We start from the raw sequence: 14836 nt of genomic DNA, 5'->3' as shown, positions 1-14836 counted from the left end.
GAGTAAAGACCCAGTCTACTCAATCTATCATCATAAGGTAACCCCCTCATCTCCGGAATCAGCCTAGTGAATTGTCTCTGTACCCCCTCCAAAGCCAGTTTATCCTTCCTTAAGTAAGGTGACCAAAACTGCACGCAGTACTCCAGGTGCGGCCTCACCAATACCCTGTGCAGAACCTCCCTGCTTTTGTACTCCATCCCTTTCGTAATGAAGGTCAACATTCCATTCGCCTTCCTGATTACCTGCTGTACCTGCAAACTAACTTTTTGGGATTCATGCACAAGGACCCCCAGGTCCCTCTGCACCGCAGCATGTTGTAATTTCTCCCCATTCAAATAATATTCCCTTTTACTGTTTTTTTCCAAGATGGATGACCTCACATTTTCCGACATTGTATTCATCAGCCAAACCTTAGCCCATTTGCTTAACCTATCTAAATCTCGTTGCAGCCTCTCTGTCCTCTACACAACCTGCTTTCCCATTAATCTTTGGTATCTGCAAATTTTGTTACACTACATTCTGTCCCCTCTTCCAGGTCATCTATGTATATTGTAAACAGTTGTGGTCCCAGCACCGATCCCTGTGGCACACTACTAACCACCGATTTCCAACCCGAAAAGGACCCATTTATCCCGACTCTCTGCTTTCTGTTAGCCAGCCAATTCTCGATCCATGCTAATACATTTCCTCTAACTCTGCGTATCTTTATCTTCTGCAGTAGCCTTTTGTGTGGCATCTTATCGAATGCCTTTTGAAAATCTAAATACACCACATCCATCGGTACACCTCTATCCACCATGCTCGTTATATCCTCAAAGAATTCCAGTAAATTAGTTGAACATGATTTCCCCTTCATGAATCCATGTTGCGTCTGCTTGATTGCACTATTCCCTATCTAGATGTCCCGCTATTTATTCCTTAATGATAGCTTCAAGCATTTTCCGCACTACAGATGTTAAACTAACCGGCCTATAGTTAACTGCCTTTAGTCTGCCCCCTTTTTTAAACAGAGGTGTTATATTAGCTGCTTTCCAATCCACTGGTACCTCCCCAGAGTCCAGAGAATTTTGGTAATTATAACAAATGCATCTGCTATAACTTCCGCCATCTCTTTTAATACCCTGGGATGAATTTCATCAGGACCAGGGGACTTGTCTACCTTGAGTCCCATTAGCCTGTCCAGCACTACCCCCCCTAGTGATAATGATTATCTCAAGGTCCTCCCTTCCCACATTCCCGTGACCAGCAATTTTTGGCATGGTTTTTGTGTCTTCCACTGTGAAGACCGAAGCAAAATATTTGTTTAAGGTCTCAGCCATTTCCACATTTCCCATTATTAAATCCCCTTTCTCATCTTCTAAGGGACCAACATTTACTTTAGTCACTCTTTTCCGTTTTATATATCGGTAAAAGCTTTTACTATCTGTTTTTATGTTTTGCGCAAGTTTACTTTCGTAATCTATCTTTCCTTTCTTTATTGCTATCTTAGTCATTCTTTGTTGTCGTTTAAAATTTTCCCAATCTTCTAGTTTCCCACTAACCTTGCCCAAATTATACGCATCGGTTTTTAATTTGATACTCTCCTTTATTTCCTTGGTTATCCACGGCTGGTTATCCCTTCTCTTACTGCCCTTCTTTTTCACTGGAATATATTTTTGTTGAGCACTTTGAAAGAGCTCCTTAAAAGTCCTCCACTGTTTCTCAATTGTGCCACCGTTTAGTCTGTGTTTCCAGTCTACTTTAGCCAACTCTGCCCTCATCCCACTGTAGTCCCCTTTGTTTAAGCATAGTATGCTCGTTTGAGACACTACTTCCTCACCCTCAATCTGTATTACAAATTCAACCGTACTGTGATCACTCATTCCGAGAGGATCTTTTACGAGGAGATCGTTTATTATTCCTGTCTCATTACACAGGACCAGATCTAAAATAGCTTGCTCCCTTGTAGGTTCTGTAACATACTGTTCTAAGAAACAATCCCGTATGCATTCTATGAATTCCTCCTCAAGGCTACCCCGTTCGATTTGATTTGACCAATCGATATGTAAGTTATAATCCCCCATGATTACTGCCGTTCCTTTTTCACATGCCTCCATTATTCCCTTGATTATTGCCCGCCGTACCGTGAAGTTATTATTTGGGGGCCTATAATCTACGCCCACAGTGACTTTTTCCCCTTACTCTCTCTAATCTCCACCCACAATGATTCAACATTTTGTTCATTAGAGTCAATATCGTCTCTCACAACTGCCCTGATATCATCCTTTATTAACAGAACTACCTCACCTCCTTTTCCTTCTTGTCTATCTTTCAGTACCTGAAGGAAAAATATTTGCAGGGCTATGGGGAAAGGGTGGGGGAGTGGGACAAGCAGAGCTGGCACAGGCTTGGTGGGCCGAATGGCCTCCTATGCTGTAACCATTCTATAATTCTACATCCGGCAGCCTCTGTGGAGAGAGAAACACAGTTATCATCATCATCATCATAGGCAGTCCCTCGGAATCGAAACACAGTTAACATTTTATGCCAATGATCTTCTGTCAGAACTGGAAAAAATTTGAGATATAACAGGCTGAAGTAAGTGCAGGGAAGGGGAGGAAAGAACAAAAGGTAATGGAATAGGGTGGATGGCAGGAGTGATTAAGTGACAAAAGGGATGATGGTGTGTGGCAAAAGGAGATGGTAATGGGTTGCTTAAAGCACTGCACGTGCGTCAAAGGTTCTGTGCTGGGGCCCCAGCTGTTTACATTGTACATTAATGATTTAGGCAAGGGGATTAAATGTAGTAACTCCAAATTTGCGGATGACACTAAGTTGGGTGGCAGCGTGAGCTGCGAGGAAGATGCTATGAGGCTGCAGAGTGACTTGGATAGGTTAGGTGAGTGGGCAAATGCATGGCAGATGAAGTATAATGTGGATGAGTGTGAGGTTATCCACTTTGGTGGTAAAAACAGAGAGACAGACTTGTCTGCATGGTGACAGATTGGGAAGTGGGTAGGTGCAACGAGACCTGGGTGTCATGGTACATCAGTCATTGAAGGTTGGCATGCAGGTACAGCGGGTGGTTGGGAGAGCGGATGGCATGTTGGCCTTCATAGTGAGGGGATTTGAGTACAGGGGCAGGGAGGTGTTACTACAGTTGTACAGGGCCTTGGTGAGGCCACACCTGGAGTATTGTGTACAGTTTTGGTCTCCTGACTTGAGGAGGAACATTCTTGCTGCTGAGGGAGTGCAGCGAAAGTTCACCAGACTGATTCCCGGGATGGCGGGACTGACATATCAAGAAAGACTGGATCAACTGGGCTTGTATTCATTGGAGTTCGGACGAATGAGAGGGGATCTCATGGAAACGTTTAGGATTCTGACGGGTTTGGACAGGGTGGATGCAGAAAGAATGTTCCCAATGTTGGGGAGGTCCGGAACCAGGGGTCACAGCCTAGGGATGAGGGGTAAGCCATTTGGGACCGAGATGAGGAGAAACTTCTTCACCCAGAGAGTGGTAAACCTGTGGAATTCTCTACCACAGAAAGTTGTTGAGGCCAATTCACTAAATATATTCAAGAAGGAGTTAGATGTAGTCCTTACTACTAAGGGGATCAAGGGGTATGGCGCGAAAGCAGGAATGGGGTACTGAAGTTGCATGTTCAGCCATGAACTCAGTGAATGGCGGTGCAGGCTGGAAGGGCCGAATGGCCTACTCCTGCACCTATTTTCTATGTTTCTATGTTACATCTCTAACTTTTTCCAATTCTGACCAAAGATCATCGACCTGAAACGTTAGCTCTGTTTCTCTCTCCACAGATACTGCCTAACCTGCTGAGTACTTCCAGTATGTTCATCGTGTCAATAGTCACTTCATTTCTGGAATAGAAACACAGTTGGCATTCACCTCTCACACTGCACGGTAGCAGCGGCCACTCCTCCTGGACACAGGGGGCGCCACCAACAGGCTTTGGCAACAGTTCCGATCCATTATCGCTACAAAATGGGGGGAAAGGCGGATAATACCAAAATCAACTTAGACATCTCAATGAATTATTTATAGATTTCCCGTCAAAGAGCACCAAATAACTTGTAATATTAAATTGTACTGATCAATAATGTTTTCCCTTTGCTTTACTTATACTTACCGTCCCTGCTGTGTTTTCTGCGCCCCAGTCTCTTCCCATGGTACAGTCTGGATTCCGCCGACCGTTTGTGTTTTCAGCGGGAGACAGGCTGCTCTAATGTTCGGCGCGGAGCGAGTGACGGAGGGCCGAGTATACGTCGGTCGGTGTTTTAGTTATACAATAACCCACCCCTCGGTGAGCGGCTGAGCGCTGTCTCCTGGGCCGGACCCCTGACTCCATCTTCGCAGTGAATGGCCCGGCCCGGCCTCCACAGGGCTGGGAGTCAACACAGGCTGGGTGTGCATATCGCATCCCCGGGAATAACTTCTCTGTGGAAAGAAACCATCCCGATGTTCGTATCGTTAATGCGCGTGTGTGTGGGTGAGGGAAGGTGGGTGGGAGTGTGTGTGTGTGTGTGTGGGTGGGTGAGGGAGGGAGAGTGAGTGAGTTAGTGGGAATGTGAGAATTATAGAAATTTACATCACGGAAGATGGAGTATAATGTTGGAAAGTGTGAGGTCATGCACTTTGGCAGAAAAAAATCAAAGTGCAAGTTATTATTTAAATGGAGAAAGATTGCAAAGTGCTGCAGTACAGCGGGACCTGGGGGTACTTGTGCATGAAACACAAAAGGATAGTCTGCAGATACAGCAAGTGATCAGGAAAGCCAATGGTATCTTGGTCTTTATTGCAAAGGGGATGGAGTATAAAAGCAGGGAAGTCTTGCTACAGCTATACAGGGTATTGGTGAGGCCACACCTGGAATACTGTGTGCAGTTTTGGTATCCATATTTACGAAAGGATATACTTGCTTTGGAGGCAGTTTAGAGAAGGTTCATTAGCTTGATTCCGGAGATAAGTGGGTTGACTTATGAGGAAAGGTTGAGTAGGTTGGGCCTCTACTCATTGGAATTCAGAAGAATGAGAGGTGATCTTATCGAAAAGTATAAGATTATGAGGGGGCTTGACAAGGCGGATGCAGAGAGGATGTTTCCACTGATGGGGGAGACTAGAACAAGAGGGCATGATCTTAGAATAAGGGGCCATCATTTAAAACAGATGAGGAGAAATTTCTTCTGAGGGTTGTAAATCTGAAATTTTCTGCCTCGGAGAGATGTGGAAGCTGGGACATTGAATAAATTTAAGACAGAAATACAGTTTCTTGAGTGATAAGGGGTTAGCGAGAGCGGGCGGGGAAGTGGAGCTGAATCCATGGTCAGATCGACCATGATCTTATTGAATGGCGGAGCAGGCTCGAGGGGCCGTATGACCTACTCCTGCTCCTATTTCTTATGTTCTTATGGAAGGAGGCCATTTCGGGCCATCATGTCCGTGCCGGCCAACAAGAGGCTATCCCGCCTAATCCCACTTTCCAGCTCTAGGTCCGTAGCGCTGCAGGTTACAGCACTTCAAGTGCACACCCAAGTACCTGTACTTTTTACATGTGTGAGGATTTCCTGCCTCTATCACCCTTTCAGGCAGTGAGTTCCAGCCCCCACAACCTTCTGGGTGAAGACATTTCTCCTCAAATTCCCTCTAAACCTATCAATTATTTAAAATGTATGCCCCCTGGTTGTTGACTCCTCTGCAAAGGGACAAAGGCTCTCCACCAACCTGACCCTGCTTCACAGCACTGCGCCCCTCCCCCCCCCCCCCCCCCCGGTTATCAAAATCCATAGCGCTGCCTTGGACAACGTAGACCATTTTCCATACCTCGGGAGCCTACTATCAGCAAGGGCAGACATTGACGATGAGGTCCAACACTGCCTCCAGTGTGCCAGCGTAACCTTCGGTCGCCTGAGGAAGAGAGTATTTGAAGACCAGGACCTCAAATCTGGCACCAAGCTTATGGTCTACAGAGCAGTATTGATACCTGCCCTCCTATATGGCTCAGAGACGAGGACCATATATAGTAGATACCTCAAAGCACTGGAGAAGTACCACCAGTGCTGCCTCCGCAAGATCTTGCAAATTCACTGGGAAGATAGACGCACCAACGTCAGTGTTATCGATCAGGTCAACATCCCCAGCATTGAAGCACTGACCACACTCGACCAGCTCCATTGGGCAGGCCACACTGTCCGCATGCCTGACACGAGACTCCCAAAGCAAGCGCTGTGCTCGATACTCCTATATGGCAAGCGAGCCCCAGGTGTGCAGAGGAAACGTTTCAAGGACACCCTCAAAGCTTCCTTGATAAAATACAACATCCCCACCTGCACCTGGGAGTCCCTCGCCCAAGACCACCCTAAGTGGAGGAAGAGCATCCGCGAGAGCGCTGAGCACCTCGAGTCTCGTCGCCGAGAGCATGCAGAAACTAGCGCAGACAGCGGAAGGAGCGTGCGGCAAACCAAACTCCTCACTCACCCTTTCCTTCAACCACGGTCTGTCCCACAATAATTCCTGTATTGGACTGTACAGTCACCTGAGAACTCACTTTGAGTGGAAGCAAATCTTCCTCGATTTCGAGGACCCGCCAATGATGATGATAAGGGAAATTGGCCCTTTCTATCCACTATATCTCGGCCCCTCATAATTTCATACTTCTCTTTTCTTAGGCAGTCCCTCGGAGTCGAGGATGACTTGCTTCCACACTAGAACTGAGTTCTCAGGTGTCTGAAGAGTCCAATGCGGGACTCACAGTCTTTGTCACAGGTGAGACAGACGGTGGTTGAAGGAACGGGTGGTGTGCCTGTGTTGCCGCATGCTCCTTCCGCTGTCTATGCTTGGCTTCAGCTTGCTCTCAGCAATGAGACTCGAGTTGCTCAGTGCCTTCCCAGATGCTCTTCATCCACCTTGGGCGGTCTTGGGCTAGGGATTCCCAGGTGTCAGTGGGGATGTTGCACTTTTTCAAGGAGACCTTGAGGGTGTCCTTGAAGCGTTTCCTCTGCCTCTCTGGGGCTCGCTTGCTGTGTTGAAGCTCTAAGTAGAGAGCTTGCTTTGGGAGTCTCGTGTCGGGCATACAAACGATGTGGCCCGCCCAAAGGAGCTGGTTGAGTGTGGTCAGTGCTTTGATGCTGGGGATGTTGGCCTGAGCGAGAACACTGACGTTGGTGCACCTATCCTGCCAATGGATTTGCAGAATCTTGCTGGTGGTACTTCTCCAGCGTTTTTAGGAGTCTGCTGCACATAGTCCATGTCTCCGAGCCATATAGGAGGGTGGGTATCACTACCCTGTAGACCATAAGCTTGGTGCTGGGTTTGACGTTCTGGTGTTCAAACACTCTCTTCCTCGGGCGACTGAAGGCGGCACTGGCACACTGAAGGCGATGTTGGACCTCATTGTCGATGTCTGCCTTTGTTGACAGTAGGCCAATTACTTAAAATTTTTGCCCCCTGGTTGTTTTCCCCTCTGCTAATATACCTCAATGAGGTCTCCCCTCAGCCTCCTCTATTCCAAAGAAAACAAACCCAGCGTATCTGTCCTCATAGCTAAGATTCTCCACTCCCAGCAATGTCCTCGTAAATCTCCTCTGTACCCTCTCCAGTGCAATCATATCCTTCCTGTAATGCGGTGACCAGAACTGCACGCAGTACTCTAGCTGTGGCCTAACTAGTGTTTTATACAGTTCAAGCATAACCACCCTGCTGTTGTAATCTATGCCTCGGCTAATAAAGGCAAGCATTTCGAATGTCATCTTAATAACCTTAACCACCTGGCCTGCTATCTTCAGGGATAGCTCAGTTGGTAGAGCGGAGGACTGTAGTGGAATACTCAGCAAAGTCATCCTTAGGTCGCTGGTTCAATTCCGGCTCAAAGGAGCTCGTGTACTTTTCACAAAAGAGTTCTGTGGACATGCACTCCAAGATCCCTTTGTTTCTCTACACTTCTCAGTGTTCTACCATTTAATGTGCATTCCCTTTCCTTGTGAGTGAGGGAATGAGTGAGTGAGTGCAAGTATGTTTTTCAGAGTAACTTGATTTAGGATATTGCATCAAGTGTCATTTCTTATCTGACCTAATTTAACATGCACTGTAATTTTGACACTCGGAGACGATGCATCAAGGTTGTTATAAAATGTTTGACTCCAGTTTTGCATTTCATTGGGTTTTTTTAATGTATAGATTTTGACCTGATGCAAAACATCTGAGAAAACCAATAATGAGAAAAAGCAAAGGTGCTTCTACTTTAAAAGGATCTCGTTTGCAGGTACATGAAAACACAAGACTTTAGACTTGCAGTGGCTTATTAATAGCAAGTTAAATAATTAACTGCAATTTAAATATGGCTACAGTAACTGACTATGTTCGTCTAACTATTCATTGCTACTGCATGCTGGTTGCACTTGTGATTGGTAACTATGGGATCATTGAAATTCTGTTAAACTTTAGAGTATCAAAGGAAAATTGGTCAATCAGCCTGTGTGTAGACAATTTAAGACTACGTGTTTTTTTTTAATTTGTAAAATTTAATCATAAATTTCTGTGTATCTTGAGATGGGAAATATCTGCCTGGAGTGAAACATTTTTCACTGTCTGCATCAAGCATTCCCTCTGGTTGGTGGTAGTCACAGTATTTGCATTCTTAAATTTCATACTTGTGATTTTTTGCAAGCTGCTTAAACTTAACACTGTTACAATTTTGAGGTTTTCCTTTCTACCAGTGATAACCAGATCCTAACCACTCTGCATAAAAAAATGTTTTTCCTCATATCGCCTTTGGTTCTCGACCCTGCTGCCAATGGGAACAGTTTCTCTCTATCTACTCTGTCCACACCCCCCACCCCATGATTTTGAACTCAAATCTGCTCTCAACCTCCTCGGCTCTAAGGAGAACAACCCCAGCTTCTCCAGTCTATCCACGTAATTGAAGTCCCTCATCCATTCTTGTAAATCTTTTCTGCACCCTCTCTAAGGCCTTTATATACTTTTTAAAGTGCGGTGCCCAGAATTAGATACAATATTCTAGTTGAGGTCGAACCAGTGTTTTATAAAGGCTCATCCTAACTTCCTTGCATTTGTACTCTATGCCTCTATTTATGAAGCCCAGGATCCTGAATGTTTTTTAACTGCTTCTCAACCTGCTCTGCCATCTTCAGTGATTTGTGCACATATACCGCCCCCCCCCCCCCCCCCCCCCCCCCGGTCTCTCTGTTCCTGCACACCCTTTAGAATTGTACCCTTTAGTTTATATTGCCTCTCCTTGTTCTGCCTACCAAAATGTATCACTTTGCACTTTTCTGCGTTAAACTTCATCTGCCACGTGTTCGCCCATTCCACCAACCTGTCTGTCTTCTTGAAGTCTATCTCTATCCTCCTCACTATACTTTGAAGTTTTGTGTCATCTGCAATTTTTGAAATTGTGCCATGTACACTCAAGTTTAAATCATTAATGTATATCAAGAAAAGCAGTGGTCCTAGTACTGACCCCTGGGGTACACCACTACACCTTTCTCCAGTTCGAAAAACAACTGTTCACTATTCTCTATTTCCTGTCACTTAACCAATTTCGTATCCATTCTGATCCTGTCCCTTTTATTCCATGGGCTTCAACTTTGCTGGCAAGCCTATTATGTGGCACTTTATCAAATGCCTTTCGGAAATCCATGTACACCACATCAACCGCATTGCCTTCATTAACCTTCTCTGTTACCTCATCAAAAAACTCATTCAAGTTAGTTAAACAATTTCCTTTAACAAATCCATGCTGGCTTTCCTTAATTAATCCACACTTGTCTAAGTGACTGTTAATTTTGTCCCTGATTATCGTTTCTAAAAGCTTCCCCACTACCAAGGTTAAACTTAGTTGTTGGGTTAATCCTTGCGCCTTTTTTTGAACAAGGGTGTAACATTTGCAATTCTCCAGCCCTCTGGCACCAGCTCCGTATCCAAGGAGGATTGGATGATAATGGCCAGTACCTCCGCAATTTCCACCTTTACTTCCCTCAGCATCGTAGGATGGATCCTATCCGGTCCTGTTGACTTATTTCCTTTAAGTATAGCCAGCCATTCTGGTACCCCTCTTAGCAATTTTTATCCCATCCAATATCTCAACTACCTCCTCTTTCACTATCTTCCTCCTTGGTGAAGACAGATGCAAAGTACTCATTTAATACCTCAGCCATGCCCTCTGCCACCATGCGTAGGTCTCCATTTTGGTCCCTAAAATCGGCTCCACCCATCTTGCTACCTGTTTACTATTTATATGCATAAAGAAGATTTTTGGGTTCCCTTTTATGTTGGCTGCCAATCTATTCTCATACTCTCTCTCTTTGCCCTTTTTTTTCTTTTTTAACTTTCCCTCTGAACTTTTTATATTTAGCCTGATTCTCACTTGTATTCTCAAGGTGATATCTGTCATACACCCCTTTTTCTGCTTCATCTTGCTCTCTATCTCTTTCATCATCCAGGGAGCTCTGGCTTTGGTTGCCCTACCTTTCCCCCTCGTGGGAATGTACCTCGACTGCACTCTTCTTTAAAGGCAGCCCATTGTTTGATTACAGTTTTGCCTGCCAATCTTTGATTCCAATTTACCCAGGCCAGATCCATTCTCAACCCACTGAAATTGGCTTTCCTCCAATTAAGTAATTTTTACTCTAGATTGCTCCCTGTCCTTTTCCATAGCTAATCTAAACCTTATGATACTGTGATCACTGTTCCCAAAATGTTCCCCTCCAGACACTTGGTCTACTTGATCCACCTCACTCCCTAGAACCAGATCCAGCAATGTTTCCTTGCTCGTTGGGCTGGAAACATACTGATCAAGTAAGTTCTCCTGAGCACACTTCAGAAATTCTTCCCTCTCCCCCCCCCCCCCCCCGCCCCCTCCCTTTCCTTTACACTATTACTATCCCAGTCTATATTAGGATAGCTGAAGTTCCCCATCATCACTACTCTAGTTCTTGCACCTCTCTAATTTCTCTGCAAATTTGTTCCTCCATATCCTCCCCACTAGTTGGCAGCCTATAGAATACACCTCATCATAGATAGTCCCTCGAAATCGAGGAAGACTTGCTTCCACTCTAAAAATGAGTTCTCGGGTGACTGTACAGTCCAATACGAGAATTACAGTCTCTGTCACAGGTGGGGCAGACAGTGGTTGAATGGGTGGGTGGGGAGTCTGGTTTGCCGCAAGCTCCTTCCACTGCCTGCGCTTGCTTTCTGCATGCTCTCGGCGATGAGACTCTAGGTGCTCTGTGCCCTTCTGGATGCTCTTCCTCCACTTAGGGCGGTCTTTGGCCAGGGACTCCCAGGTGTCGGTAAGGATGTTGCACTTTATAAAGGAGGCTTTGAGGGTGTCCTTGAAACATTTCCTCTGCGCACCTGGGGATCGCCTGCCATGTAGGAGTTCCGAGTTGAGCGCTTGCTTTGGGAGTCTTGTCAGGTATGCGGACAATTTGGCCCACCCAATGGAGCTGGTCGAATGTGGTCAATGCTTTGACGCTGGGGATGTTGGCCTGATCGAAAACAGTGATGTTGGTGCGTCTATCCTCTCGGGATTTGCAGGATTTGCGGAGACATTGTTGGTGGTATTTCTCCAGCGATTTGAGGTGTCTACTATATATGGTCCACTTCTCTGAGCCATACAGGAGGGCGGGTATCATTACAGCCCTGTAGACCATAAGCTTGGTGCCAGATTTGAGGGCCTGATCTTCGAACATTCTCTTCCTCAGGCGTACTGATCAAGAAAGTTCTCCTGAGCACACCAGAAATTCCCCCTCCCGCCCCGCCCCGCCCCGCCCTTTACACTGTTACTATCCCAGGTAGCTGAAATCCCCCATTATCACTACTCTATAGTTCTTGCACCTCTCTGTAATTTCCCTGCAAATTTGCTCCTCTATCTTTCCCACTAGTTGGCTGCCGATAGAATACACCTAATAGTGTCTCAGTTCTAACCAAATAGATTCTGTCCTTGACTCCTCCAGGACATCCTTTCTCTCCAGCACTGTAATATTCTCCTTAATCCATACTGCCACCCCACCTCCTTTCTTTCCTTCCCTATCTTTCCTGAACATCATCTATCCAGAAATATTTAGTACCCAATCCTGTCCTTTTTTGAGCCAGGTCTCCATTATTGCCACAGCATCGTATTCCCATGTGGCTAGTTGTGCCTGCAGCTCACCAGCCTTATTTACCACATTCCGTGCATGCACACATACACTGTAAACCTACCTTAGACCTTCGACGAAGGGTCAAAGACCCGAAACTTTAACTCTGCTTCCTCTCTCCACAGATGCTGCCTGACCTGCTGAGATTCCCAGCATTTTATTCCAGATTCCAGCATCCACAGTATTTTGCCTTTCTACCTTATTCTCTTAGTCTGACCCCACCTAATACCATACTATTTATTACTCTAGTGCTATTTGTCTCTCCTAATCCTTTGTGCACCTTGTTTCTCCTTTCTAATGCTGCATCCTGGTGCCCAACCCATGCCAAATTAGTTTAAACTCTCCCCAACAGCACGAGCAGACCCCTTCCCCCCGCGAGGACATTTGTCCCGGCTCTGTTGAGGTGCAACCCATCCGGCCTTGCTTTCCATTTGCTTTCCTAGCAGTCTTGCTTTAAGCTTTCCATTTCTTTTCAAAATTGCAGTCTGTTTCTTGCATGAAAAATGAGCAACTGGTAGAGGATAATATGGTGAGGGCCTTGTGGACCCATTTGCCTGCCTGAATCAATATTTAAACAGGCTGTTTAAATAAGCAAGTCTGGGGCCTACCCTGCTGTAAGACCCCAATTGCAATTTTGAGGGAGTAATGAAATGGGCAGAGCATGCACGTGTGTATTTTATCCAGGCTTTGAGTGGCCTATATGGCACCTCTTAAAGGGACCGATGGAGGCCTCCACAAAAAGATAATTTAAAAGAGGACTTCCCTCTCAGGCCCCACAAAAATCTTCCGACTTGTTTTTACCATTCCCTTCCCTCCAACGAGCTTTATCTGCCCGCTGTGTGCTTCAGCTGGCTGTTTACTGCCACAGGAAATCAGCGAGCATCACAGCACTAATTTGGTGTCCGCAGCTCGCCAGAAAAATGTTAACGAGCCTGAACCTGAAAATCGTTTGGCCTATGATTGCCACATTGGGTTGTCACATTGCCAATAATTTTGCTGCCCAAGTATAAAATCTCTTCACTTGCATTCATCCCAGTGTCAGCTGTGGTTCAGTGGTTAACACACTCGCCTCTGAATTAGAAGGTTGTAGGTTCAAGTCCCACTCCAGGTACTTGAGCACAAAAAATATCTAGGTTTACACTCCAGTGCAGTGCTGTTGGAGGTGCTGTCTTTCGGATGAGATGTTGACCAAGGCATCGTCTGCTCGCAGGTGGACGTAAAAGATTCCATGGCACTATTTCGAAGAGCAGGGGAGTTATCCTCGGTGTCCTGGCCAATATTAAGCCCTCAATCAACATCACTAAAACAGATTATCTGGTCATTATCACGTTGCTGTTTGTGGGAGCTTGCTTGTGCGCAAATTGGCTGCCACATTTCCTACATTGCAACAGTGACTACATTCCAAAAATACTTCATTGGCTGTAAAGTACTTTGAGATGTTCAGTGGTCGTGAAAGATGCTATGTAAATCCTCCCTTTCCCCGCTCTCTCTCTCTCTCTCTCTCTCTCTCTCTCTCTAGCACCCTTGCCTCTGAGTCAGGAGGTTGTGGGTTCAAGTCCCACTCCAGAGACTTGAGTACAGAAATCTAGGCTGACACTCCAGTGCAGTACTGATGGAGTGCTGCACTGTCGGAGGTGCCTCCTATCGGATGAGATGTTAAACCGAGGCCCCATCTGATCCTGGTCCCTCTTTTATTTCCCCACCATTTAAGAGATCACCCATCATCTATGTAAATACAAGCTGAAACTGCTCTGTCATTTTCTGAACCACAGCACTAGAGTGTTACGCTGTTGTCTATCCTACATGTATGAGGAAAATCATTGCTTTAACATTTTTAAAAATCAACTAAATTTTAAGAAAATTGATTTCTAAGCAGCAATTCCATATAGTGTCACTAATGACGAATAAACCAAGAGATCGAAGTGATTCATACTCATTGTATGAATACTGAGATGAGATTGCTACTTGCCATTATCTTCGCATTAAGGATTAACAATTATGACAATATCCCTGCACCTGAGATTGAGGGGCAGTCTAAGTTGATGCCAGAAAATATACAATAAATTGTAGGATTACCAAATTAATCATTAAACCTGCTGTGCTTGTGGTGATTTACTTTCAACAATTTATTATCTCTTGCGATTTTGACAGTGAGAACTGTAGTAAGTTATTTCTGACTCTTCTTTTATTTAGGCTTCTAAAGATGCGAGATCTAAGCGTGATAGAGGAAATCAAACAAATAAAGGACAGACTCCTGCCCAGAGAAATATTGCCAAATCGCCAGGCCTAAAGCATCCACAGCTTTCCCCAAATCTCTCCTGCATTTTAAGAAATTCACAAAGTCAAGGAGATGATGAACATGAAGATGATTATGGTAAGATGTTAATGGTGGGAAGTGGGGCATCTTTAAGTGTGTCGTATAAAAAGGGACAGGGTCAGCATGGATACGAAATTGGGTAAGTAACAGGAAACAGTGAGTAGTGGTGAATGATTGTATTTTGGACAGGAGGAAGGTACGTATAGAGTGGTGCTCCCCAGGAGTCGGTACTAGGGCCACTGCTTTTCTTGATATATATATTAATGACTTAAACTTGGGTGTATACAGAGCACATTTTCAAAATTTGCAGATGACGCAAAACTTAGAAATATAGTGAACAGTGAGGAGGATACTGATAGACTT

The 14836-nt window shown here is 45.3% G+C and overlaps 1 protein-coding gene and 1 non-coding gene across 5 annotated transcripts in view; both read left to right on the top strand.

Moving 5' to 3' along the window:
• The first annotated feature begins 4182 nt into the window (after positions 1–4182).
• Positions 4183–14836, top strand: part of cenpu (centromere protein U) — a 56399-nt gene continuing 45745 nt past the window's right edge. For 2 of the 4 annotated variants that reach the window (XM_070878792.1, XM_070878763.1), the window contains exons 1-3: positions 4183–4304; positions 8174–8258; positions 14350–14530. In XM_070878792.1, the coding sequence (XP_070734893.1) occupies positions 8211–8258; positions 14350–14530 (229 nt within the window). In that variant the 5' untranslated portion in view covers positions 4183–4304; positions 8174–8210. Of the gene's footprint in view, positions 4462–8173; positions 8259–14349; positions 14531–14836 lie in introns of all 4 variants that reach the window. The other 2 variants (XM_070878772.1, XM_070878783.1) reach the window with 2 other exon arrangements.
• trnay-gua (transfer RNA tyrosine (anticodon GUA)) lies at positions 7776–7870 on the top strand. The gene is given in 2 exon segments: positions 7776–7815; positions 7835–7870. It is a non-coding gene; the product is annotated as a tRNA-Tyr (tRNA).

The sequence above is a fragment of the Pristiophorus japonicus genome, chromosome 1, assembly GCF_044704955.1.
Source record: "Pristiophorus japonicus isolate sPriJap1 chromosome 1, sPriJap1.hap1, whole genome shotgun sequence".
Lineage (NCBI taxonomy): Eukaryota > Metazoa > Chordata > Chondrichthyes > Pristiophoridae > Pristiophorus > Pristiophorus japonicus.
The sequence above is the reverse complement of the archived record's forward strand: the minus strand, read 5'-3'. Positions and strand labels throughout refer to the sequence as shown.